We start from the raw sequence: 12137 nt of genomic DNA on the forward strand, positions 1-12137 counted from the left end.
ATCAGCTGTTAGGTTTTTAATAATGGCAATAATTGTTTAAAAAAAACTATGGCAGGATTTTAAATGAACAAAAAATGTTGCTTGGTTGACTTGCAGACATTATCAATTAGGATTTCCTATACTCAAATATAAACATTTGACTTTTTTTTAGAATGCACAGTATATTTTTATTTATTTTTATTTTTTTGCATAAAAGGTCAGTCTAACCTTCACTTTTGTTTTATCCAGTCTATGGTCTGAACAAAAACTGCAGCCAGACTGAATGACAATAAATGTTGGACTCTATAGAACATCTATCTCAGTCCTGATCAAAACCACTTTAGAAGATTACAGGATTTTAACTTTTTAATTGACAAGTTCACAAATGATGTCACTAACTTGGTGAAAAAAACACACAACATGACATGATTTTAATATAAAAAGTAAATAGTGGACTGGCTTATTTTAACCTTTTATCAGTCTTCAACATGTGCACGATTAGTAACAACAGCTTTGATACATTATTAGATCAAAAAAAATTCTCCCTAATTTACTGTTGGTTGGTGTTTTTGCCTTGTTGACTTTTATTATAACCACATTTGATGGTGCATAAATACACAGTCTTTGTTTTTGTTTACTCCACATAGTTCTGAGAGCTGAGATGCATATTTAGATTTTCTCAGACACATCAAGGTAAGTGCGCAAAGGTCACTCTCACACACTCACAGATACACATACACACTTTAATTTGCTGTTATACTCCATATAAAATCCAGAAAGTAAGCTTTTTTTTTTTTTTTTTTTTTTGCACAGGCCTATCTACAGGGTTAATGGTGCCAAGTGATGATCAACATTAAAAATTACAAATGATAACACCAACAATCAAAAATGCATGATTCTATGTGTGTCACGGTTTTGTCATAAAAAAATGTGATTAAAATGGGAGTCAATTGGGCAAAAAAAGCCACCAAAAGTAAACTGACCCTTGGCTAAGCCACACCCAAAAATCGTTACCCACCAATCAAGGCTTAGCAACTGTAGCTACAGGCAGGAACTCTGTCAAGCTTTCAAGCGAGGGAAACAAGCCAAAGCGTTGTGCATATGGATTGTGCAAATCTGATACCCGGTATCCTAAAAGTTTAGACGGGGTGGTGGAATTTTTTTTCCCTTTCCAAAACCAAAAACCCAAGAGGAGAAATGCCAGTGTGGATCAATCTATGTGAGGGGCGCTAAAGGAGCGGAGATAAGTAGGTTTTGTTTCAATACACAGTCATAGACGGCAATAACTCACACACCTTTTACCCTAAAAGATCTCCATTTAAGCCCTCGCCATAGTAGTCATACTAAGACCGATCGTATTTCCATCTGTTTCAAGCTACGAATATTTAAAATTACATATCAACAGAACAAAACAGAGATGTGATCACAAACTGGGCACTAGCAATAAATACATTCACCCGCAGTTGCTTTTTTAGTAATTTATAAGCCTCGCGTCCATGTCAGAGCTACAAATCACTGATGTTTTCATCTGTCTTTTGGAGATTTAGTCATTGGTGACGACGTTATAGCAGGTTAGTGTCTGCTTTTATATTTGGAGTCTGATTAATATTTTCTGGTGGGGAAAATCTATTTTTTCCAGTCTGCTATTTATACTTTGATTTGCATTTTAACTTATCTATTTCTTCCACTTAACTGCAAATTAGAATAGAAATGGTATAAAGAGCCCACAAACAACCTAACAGTAATAGGTACTGTACATTGTTATGGGTCAATGATGCTAATATTTGGCACAAATCCATTAATTTCTTCTTTCAGACTGTTCTTTCTATGAATTAATAATGTAGAGGCACTGTCCATGCGTGTTTCTCGTCGGTTAGTAACGCTATATTTCATTGCACAACAATTAATCTATCAGTCTTTTTTGCTAAAAAAGAGAAATCATGGTTTCATTTGTTATTATTAGATTATTTTAAATTTCACCTCTCCTGCTGTACATGAACTAGGCTGTTGAATAGTTAGTGTATGCGGCGGCTAGGCTAACCTAGCTTAAATTTTGATTAAATTATTTTCTAATCAGTTGCCTATTATGTTGTGAATATACCCCTGTAATGCATACTGCAGTGTTTTTTTGTGTGGCTTTCTCACCTGTTCGCCAAAAATGACAAATTATGTTCCTGGGAATGTCTGACACAGCGCATGCTTATTGTAATAGACGTGCCAGGCACGAAACCTTGACAGGCGTAGCAACAGTAACTAAGGTTGGCGGGGCTTAGCGAAGGGTCAATTAGGGAGAAAAAAATGAAAATCAATCAAAAACAATGCATGAAAGGTTGTGTGTCAATGTTGTTTCAAATGTGATAAAAAAGTAAAAATAAAAAAAACAGTACTAATTATTTTTATATATTGACAATATGTCTTTTTTTTCCACCAAATCAGTGACAGTGGCAGTTAAAGAGTTAAATCTTGTAATTTTACTAAACAATTTAGTAGTATTGATCAGGACTGGGATTGATATAACTGCAAAAAAAATTTAAAAAAATGAAAAAAATATTAATCTGTTGCATTTTTAAAGCCGTTTAAGAGACTGATTTCATGTGGCCGCCATTTTAAACAGAAAAATCAAGCCTGCGATGGGAAGAAACCCCAAAGTATCGCCTTAGTCACAGAGGAATGTTGTGTACCTGGCTGTATATATTATCTTAAGAGAAAGTGACACAAATTTTTCATTTCGCCGCCTTCCAAGTGACCCGAACGTCCGTTCTGAATAAATAGTGAAAAGAAAAAGGTATATCACACCTCATTTTCAGCTAAGTTAAAGGAAATGGCACTAGTTGACTAACGTTTTCTTTCCCAAACACACGTTTAAGATGCTATTTATCAAACTCAAGTTAATGAACTGATTCTTTCACTATATTAGACTCGTCACAATACAAAATTTCATTACTGAAATAAAAAAAAACATTTCCCATTAACATTTAAGGCATAGTTGATGGCGTTCTTAAACAGCGCTGATTTGCCATGGTGCTCAACAGAAATGACAGTGATTGGCCGAGAAGGTCATCAGTTCACCGCACTTCACTGATGTTTACCGTGTGCAAACACAGAGAGCGATCCGCAGATGAATCCAGTGATCTTCACGGCTTTAAAATGCTCTAGTATCCGTCTATCTGTGTTTGCAATCTGTGAAGAGCAATGAACTGATTACTTTCACGGCCAATCACAGTCATTTCTGTTGAGCATTGGTGAACACTATGGCAAATCCACGCTGTTTATAAATGCACTCAGCGGCGCTTGAATGTTAGCGGGAAATGGACGTTTTTAAAAGTTCAGTACCGGGACAACACTATTACATACAACACGAGGGTTTGCTACAAAGGACTGCATTGTGTTATCGCTTACCGGATAACATAGGCTGAAGCAGGGAACTGTCCTCATGGTGTTTACCTGCTGCCATGAGCTAAAGCCTAGGAGAACACTTTAACATATTACCCTTAAGAGATTGTGATGTTGTTTGATGCCTAAAATGTTTTTTATTGTTTGAATTAAACTGAACTGAATGATATTAAAGTGATCTGCATTTTGAAACCATGGCAACAGCTAGAGGTTTGTAGTACACAGCATGTTACTGCAATGTTTACAGTGCTGATCTTATACTTCTGGGTTTCTTCCCACCGCAGCCTCGCTTTCTTGTTTTAAAATGGCGGCCGCGTGAAATAAGAGTATTCAGTGGATGTTTTTATCCCGAACATAACAACAGAGTAGTAAATTTGAGTGTATTGTTGAGTAATTTTTTTTTTCTCAAAATATGTCAAAATAAGATTTATCAGCAAAAATCATTCTGCTAGCTGAAACACAGAAACAGTTAAAGCCAAGACTCAAAATCCCCCCAGATTGGATGAAAACCTTCCCAACAGCACATAAGTGTTAAAACTAGAATGTTTGACGTTGAAATATTTGACGTTGGCATAGATTTAGTAAATTTAGCTCCTAAATCTGTGTTTGTTCTTTTTATGAATATGTCCCAATTTCTCAAGCTCTGCAGTGTGCTAGAAACCCCACGCTCTCACAAGCCTCCAGAAGAGTCAAGATTCACCCGACTGGCCCTTTAAATCTGTCACGGGCAGCATTCCAGACACATGAAAGGGGTCGCCGGGTCAGTTTATGACCCTTTTCATAAATACTATTAACAGAGAAATGCGAAACCAAGCACTCCAGCATACCATGCTAATGAAAGCAGGGTTATTGATGAGGCTGGCCATGTCAAACCCCAGTCCTGTGGCCGTCTGTGAGAACACAACATATGAAAGCTAATGTCAGGAGCTATTATTGGCTAGTTCTCATATTTAATTACTCATATGGGATATTCAATATGCATGCATTAAAACAAATACGATAGACTTAAGTTCTTTATGGAAAGGATCAAATTTCTATTTCATGATCGATATTTCTTATACGGTGTGATTCTGAAAGCAGCTGTTTCTACTCACCGGGCTGGAGGCTTCTTTTTGTTTCTGCTCCACAATCTTTAGGTTGGATTTGTAAGTGTCGTTTTCAGGATCTAACACCAGAGCTTTATTGAAATATGATATCGCCTCTGGATACTTGCTCATGGATGTTAGCGCCAATCTACAATCATAAAGAGATGAAAAAGGAGTGAGTAAGTCCAATTTAAGGGTTACTGTTGAAATTCTGAGCTCATTTTTAATTGTATAATTCACCAGGGATGATGGGAATCAAAATGTTTGCATTCTGTTTTGATTCACTGGATGAATCTAATTCCTTAGTGATTGCTTGAATTATTTTTTTGAATTTTATCTAGATATTTTTTTAGAACCATTTACTAAAACTGTAAATTCATCACAAATTCACCAATCTGATTCATTATGCTGAGATTCATTAAAACCTCATGAGTATGACTCATCAGACTGATTCAGTTAAATCAACAAGACTGCATTTTTAAATCTCCTCAGACATGCCGATGTGACTGATTCAATAAAATTCCATAAAACTGATGCACAAGAACGAATCACAAGACAGACTTCTGAGAATAATTTCATGAAAGCTAAATAATAAACACATTAAACTGATTTAAAATAGCTATATGAGAATGACTCCTGACTCAATTACAGTTATCAGAATGATTCGTAAGGCTGACTGAGACAAGATTTATAAGACTCATTAAATGTTCCTGAAATGTATTAATTAAAACTAAGGATGGTAATTTTATTAAGCTGATTTATTGAAACCATATGACACTCAAAACACAGAATTATCTATTCATCAATACCTTACTAAAATGATGCAACTGATTTATTTTATTGACACTGACTCATAATTATGGGACCTCATGAGAATGATTCATTAGACTGATTCATTAAAAACCTATGACACTGATTCAGAACAGATTCGTGAAATAGATTAAAAGCTCATTAAACTGTTTTATCACACTGATTCATAACAGATTAATAAGACAAATGAAAAGCTCATGTAATTGATTCCTAAAACTGAATTATAAGAAAGAATCATTAGACTGATTCATCAAAAACTTATAACACTGATTCAGAACAGATTTATGAGACAAATTAAAAACAAATGTAACTGATTGAGACTGAATTATAAAACAGATTCCTGAAACTAAACCTCATGAGAATGATTCACAAGACTGATTCATTAAAAACTTATGACACTGATTCAGAACAGAATTATGAGTCAGATTAAAAGCTCATGAGACTGATTACTGAGATTGAATAATGAGATAGATCCATTAGAACCGCATAAAAATAATTTATGAGATTGACTGATTGATTGATTGTTTGAAAAGATTGCTATCATTATTTTTGATACCTTTTTTCATTATATACTTTATTATTAGATAAATATAACATTTGGTCATATTCACCATAAAATGAAAGGGTAAAATAGTAACATCTCACCCCATTCTGCCATAAGCTTTACTGTACGATGGGTCGATCGCAATCGCTCGTTCACAGTCTCCCATTGCCTCTGTGTAGTTTTCAAGTTTACTATGTGCTGCAGCCCTGAGAAAACAGTCCCAGAAGTCAAAACGCCAACCACTAAAAACATCTTTTACACTTTGTATAATCCAGTGTTCCCCCACCCCTTGTCCAGGAGCCACACCAACAATACATATTTTGGACGTCTTCCATATCTGACCTATTAATTTCAGGTTCTGGAGTCTCTTCTAATGTTCTGATGAGTTGATTCAGGTGTGTTTGTTTAGGGAAAGGTTGAAAATGTGTATTGTTGGTGTGCCTTCAAGAACAGGGTTGGGAAACATAGGTAAAACCAAAGCGCTCACCTGTTACAGTAATAAACTGCATTTCTTTGGTCCAACTCAATGGCTTTTGTGTAGCAATCGACAGCACTGCTGTAATTCTCCTCTTTCATGTGATTATTCCCTGATAAAGAAACAAAACAAATGCATTTGAGCATTTAGAATAAATGATTATTGATCCTGTCTTCATGTGCATCATCATAATGGACAAATGTGATAAAATATGCCATTTATTCATGCATAATGCATCAGGACAGTGTTTTGATCCTAAATACAGAAGGAAATGTTGACGTGCCTTCATTTTTAAGCTGCTCGGCTCTTTCAATGTCCTCTGGAGAGGGAAATGTCTTGGGTAACGTAACAATATCATTCTGTAAACAAAAGTTTGTTATTTAATACATAATATACTAAAACAGGAAGGAAAACTGGTATGTATTGAATGTAGTTACTTTGAGGAGAGAATTGAGGAAAATCTCTCTCAGTGGTTGAGGAGCGGCGAGATGACAGTCACTGGAGCTGATCTTAAATGTCGTCTCCAGACACTGTATCGCAACTGTAAAGAGGAGAATAGTGCATTGAGTTGTGCACAAGTGAGTATTTGTTGACATAAAATGATAGTATCTGAAATAACAATAATTACTAACTGCACAGTAGGTCTTTCAGAAATAATTATCTTCAGATCACAATGTTGAAATTGTGGTAGGGCTTGGTGATAAAATCTGTATGGATATTTATTGACCGAACACAGTTGTCAATGACAATAATAAACATGTTTCGATATGAAGCCTATAGTTTTGTTAAAATGTTGCTGAGCAAGTGCCTTGGAAGGAATGCCAATAAGCTTGGGGTGTAAGTTTGTCATTTCCAATGGAGGGGCGTGACTTGCACGACACGCACATGGTGTGCAAGTAAGGTGCGCTCATTTTCCAGGTATACCTAGTTAAAAAGCATATGAACTTTTCAGAATGCTGTGAGTGCACTGCGATACATGTAAGTAGAACTAAACTATTTGCCTTACACCTTGTATGGAATATATACATTTCAGTAAGTTCAGACAAACACAGCGCATCGAAACACTGCAGCGATTTTTACTTTTCCCCATGAACTTGTATCACAGCTGCAGCAATGGTTTTTCCATTTCTTATCCTCTGAGAAAAACAGTTCATGGTCGCCTAGTTACGAGAGATGCCATAGAAAATGGTGAAGGAAAGCAGGTCAGAATAACAGCAGTGAAGAGATTGTAAATAAAAAATGATGTAAGGATGTGGATAGAGTGGCTTTTTGGTTTCTTTTCTTGTCCATCCCAGCCACTAGCTCCCCATCTGACAGATTTTTTAGCATAGGGGGTAATATATTCATTTAACTTTACAATGTGTAATGTTCAGTGTGTATTTAAATAATGATGGCTGTTTTCTAGATTGGATTATCATAATTTGTCTTGTTTGGAGAGTTTGCGGTTTACTGTATCCTTTTTTTTCACACCTTACAGATATTGTTGTACGTTTACCATTGCACACACTTTGTAATATTTTATTTATCGAGTTTAAGAGTCTCTTTAACACATATGTTCATTTTAATAAGAAGAGATCAGATATTTTGTTTAAATATTTTTTGTTTTTGACTATTAAAACTATTTGCCTTAGTAATGTTGGTGAATTAAAATAAAGAGGATAAATAACAAAAAATCCGGTCCTCTTGCGGCTTCCTCTGCCATCGTTTCTTCTCTCATAGTCCAGAGCTCCTTCCATGGGATTTGAGGCCAGTGAGCGATACAGTACAGGTGTATCCACTTATGCAGCGGCCTCTTTCCCGTTCCCACGGCTCTTGGCCCCGCCCCCTCACCACAGTATTGTAGAAAAATTTTCAATAGTTATCGATATCGAATGATATGAAACATGATATCGTGATTTTTTTTTTTTTTTGCAATATAGCCCAGCCCTAAATTGTGGATGTTTTTTTGTCATTTACTTATCCTTCAATTGTTCCAAACCTGTTTAATTTTCTTTCTTCTGCTGAACCCAAAAGAAGATATTCGGAAGTAAGCTAAAAATTTATCATTGACTGGTTACAGGTTTGTGGCTTTATTTAAAATATCTTATTTTGTGTTCAACAGAAGAAACAAAGTCAAAACGGTTCAGAGCCATTTGAGACAGCATAAGTAGTGAGTAGATTTTCATTTTGGGGGAACTATTCCTTTATGCATACTAGGGTAGAACAATATATTGTTTAAGCATCAATATCGCAATGTGTGAATCTGCAATAGTCACATCGCAGGATTAGATTAGATTATTTATCAAATATTAAAAGACAAAGATATTGTTAAATATTATTTTTAAATGATTCATACAGACCATGTTATTTACATTTATTTGTTCAATTTCAGTACTAAAAAATCCTAGACTAGGCAAAATATTGCAATGTCAAATTTTTCCAACATTGTGCAGCCCTAATGCATACAACAGTTTGCAGTGCTAATGACAAGAAAGCCCTTTTGATCTGACATGAAATAGAAACTGAACAGACAGTCCAGGAGTAAAGAAAAAAAAGGCCTGTGAGTCTGTGACTTTAAATGTTTTAAACATGAGTTGACCTACCTTCCAGACTCTCCTGTTCATCTGAATTCAGTGAGCCACAGTGTGTCTGATCTCTGAGGAACTGCACCATAGAATATGCCAAACGCTTTTCCACTGCCATTTTGTCTGGGAGAAACCAGAGAAAAGATTTGTTGATACAGGATTATTGAAAAAAAAATGTTTTGACCAAATCAGACATTGGACAAATCGGACATTAAAGGAAGATACTGAAGGGTTAGATAAAAGAAGAATAAATGTATTATAAGATATCATTCATTTTCTGTCGCTTTTCCGGGGCCGGGTTGTGGGGTCAGCAATCTTAGGACTAGGAGAGAACCCCAGACTTCCCTCTCCCCAGATAACTTCCTCCAGTTCCTCCGGGGGGATCCCGAGGCATTCCCAGGCCAGCCGAGAGACATAGTCACTCCAGCATGTCCTGGGTCTTCCCCAAGGCCTCCTCCCGGTGGAAGGCTCCTCCTGAGTTTCAGAGCTCTGACATAAGAGTGCGCCCTGCCACCCTTCGAAGGAAACTCATTTTGGCTGCTTGTTTCCAAGATCTTGTCCTTTTGGTCATGACCCAAAGCTTATGACCGTAGGTGAGAGTAGGAACGTAGATTGACCGATTGACCTTTAAATCGAGAGCTTTGCCTTTCGGTTCAGCTCCTTCTTTACCACAACAAACTGGTACATTGACCGCATTACCAATAAGCCTGTCAATCTCATGTTCCATCCTTCTCTCACCCGTGAACAAAACCCCGAGATACTTAAACTCCTCCATCTGGGGTAAGGACTTTCCTCCAACCTGGAAATGGCAAACCACCTTTTTCCGGTGGAGCATCATGGCCTCGGACTTGGAGGTGCTGATTCTCATCCCAGCCGCGTCACACTCGGCAGCAAACCGAATGCATGCTAAAGGTCGATGTTCGATGAAGCCAACAGAACAACATCGTCTATGAGTAACAGAGATGACATCCTGTGGTCCCCGAACCGGACCCCCTGCAGCCCAAGGCTACGCCTTGAATAGTTGAGAATATGTTGTACATGACATATAAGAGAATATGTTGTACATTTTCCTGCTTTTAATTTTATATTATAATAAAATATAATATCACCATTGCATTTTCTAATTCCCAAAATGTTCTTGATAAAAAAAAGAACAGAACTTCCCTTGAATGCTATGAAATGTGTTGACTTTGTAGCACTTGCTATGCGAATTTAACATGAAAAAACAACTTCATCTTCATCACAAGCTCTGTCAATATCTAGTTTTACTCCTCATCAGTGTTGAGTATTACATCAATGTTTCCATTTTTAAGATGTTGGCTTAAAATCTTTACTGATATATTAATCTACAGTACTTAACCCTCTGGTCTTATTCAGACAAAACTATTTGTTTTATATTGTAAATTCAACAGAATGGTATGAAAGTTTGTGACTTTTGCAGCACTCGCTATGCAAACATACAGTCAGAAAACCGTGGACTTGTTTCAAATAAGCTAAATAATCGCAGATGGCAGATTCATTGAGAAACGAAACACCACATTGTTACTTTGAGACACAATGTTCAAAGCTCTGGGGGAACAAAACAGAGAACAGATCATACAAATTCACTCAATATTAAGTTCTCTGTTGAAGTGCTGTATAAAATCAATAGCACATTGCAAAAGTGCTCATGAACAAATAGTCTACCCACTGAGTGGCACTAATTTCCCTCTAAAGAATTTCACATACTTTAAGTACTTGTATTATAAAACTCAATTACAGCATTAATTTTAATAAATAGCACCCATTGCATTAGAATATGAAATAATTGTCCAAAATAAATATGTGACTATTTTAGTACCATAAAATCCAAAATAGCAAAAATGAAAAAAAAACATTTACATTTTTATAAAAATACAACTATTGTATCATTAAAATCATTGTTTTGGCCATCAAACACATGTGTGATATAAACAATACCATAGGGTTAAGTATGTTTATGTTAACGTTGTATACATAATGCTGCTGTGTGTGTTGTTGCAGGGGTTAATTACATAACGTTCACCTATGAATTATTTTATAAGCTTCTGATCATCAAAGCCATATTTGACACATAAATACTTCTGTTGCCACTCTTACAGAATATATAAAATACTTTCACACAGCTGCGATACACAGTCAAGCACAACATACGTCCCTAGATAACAAAAGCCAAAACATATGATGCAGTTATGATGTAATGCTGACAACAACTGAATCAAAATGTCACCCTACAACATGAAACATCATTAAACCTCCTGTATATTTCTAAATACACCCATATCGCAGATCAGCACTAGTGTGTGCATCACAGATGGTCCGTGTTTACACTGCTTTACACAGATTGCAGGGGGCTGTGCAATGGCTGAACACGTTCGCAGTTTATTTAACGCACGGAAAGAGAAACCTCTGGTACTCTTCTTCAATAGCTTCGCATTTTTCATAAAGCGTAAAAATATCAATAACATTATAGTGTTGTGGATGCTGTGCGCGCCCCCGCCCACCTACCTGGAGAAAGTGCCCGCAGCGCTCGCTCCACAGTCATGAACACTCGCGTGACACTGATGCTCAGCACTGCGCACGCGCATCACTGACGGAAATGACTGGTCGAGGATCACCACCACCATGAAGAGTTTTATTCATAATCTTATTACGTATAAGACGTGAGTTTAGCTTTCTATATAAAAATTAACCATTCATTTTATATTTAATAAAACCTTTGATAAATATTATAACTCAATGTAGTTTTAATAATTTATAAATAGTCAGTTACAAGAGATGATGTGTCAAAAAATTTCATACCAAAATTCATTTATTTTCCTTCAGCTTTGTCTCTATTTCAGAGGGACTAATTTCAAAGGTCGCCACAGCGGAATGAACTGCCAACTATTGTTTTACACAGTGAATGTCCTTCCAGCCACAACCCAGTAGCTACTGGGTAACGTCCATAGGCTACACTCACATTCACACACACTACAGCCAATTTAGTTTATTCAATTCATCTAAAGTGCATGTTTTGGACTGTGGGGAAACCGTAACACCCGAAGAAAACCTACACGAACACGGGGAAAACATGCAAACTCCACTCAGAAAAGCCCACTGGTCCTACCAGGACTCAAACCAGCGACCTTCTTTCTGTGAGGTGATAGAGCTAACCACTGAGCCATTGTGCCGCCCCACACAATGTATTGTGACTATATGAAAACAAAAAATGACTCAGTCTTCAGTTTAATACAAGCCATTAGAAATCTAGCCTAAAATGATATGCT

At 36.4% G+C, this 12137-nt stretch overlaps 1 protein-coding gene and 1 long non-coding RNA gene across 3 annotated transcripts in view; one reads left to right on the plus strand and one right to left on the minus strand.

Annotated features, from left to right (window-relative positions):
* The window catches only part of sgtb (small glutamine rich tetratricopeptide repeat co-chaperone beta), a 21954-nt gene extending 10477 nt beyond the window's left edge, over positions 1 to 11477 (minus strand). The window contains 8 exon segments of one of the 2 annotated variants that reach the window (NM_001002225.2): positions 4200 to 4262; positions 4467 to 4605; positions 5913 to 6017; positions 6299 to 6398; positions 6570 to 6645; positions 6724 to 6827; positions 8869 to 8973; positions 11377 to 11477. In NM_001002225.2, coding sequence (NP_001002225.2) covers positions 4200 to 4262; positions 4467 to 4605; positions 5913 to 6017; positions 6299 to 6398; positions 6570 to 6645; positions 6724 to 6827; positions 8869 to 8973; positions 11377 to 11413 — 729 coding nt within the window. In that variant the 5' untranslated portion in view covers positions 11414 to 11477. 2 annotated transcript variants of the gene reach the window in all.
* LOC147842014 (uncharacterized) lies at positions 787 to 5876 on the plus strand. The gene is made up of 4 exons (XR_015500915.1): positions 787 to 1005; positions 1466 to 2721; positions 2966 to 3019; positions 3217 to 5876. It is a non-coding gene; the product is annotated as an uncharacterized LOC147842014 (long non-coding RNA).
* Positions 11478 to 12137: the final 660 nt, after the last annotated feature.

This window comes from Danio rerio, chromosome 10, assembly GCF_052040795.2.
Source record: "Danio rerio strain M-AB ecotype USA chromosome 10, GRCz13ab, whole genome shotgun sequence".
Lineage (NCBI taxonomy): Eukaryota > Metazoa > Chordata > Actinopteri > Cypriniformes > Danionidae > Danio > Danio rerio.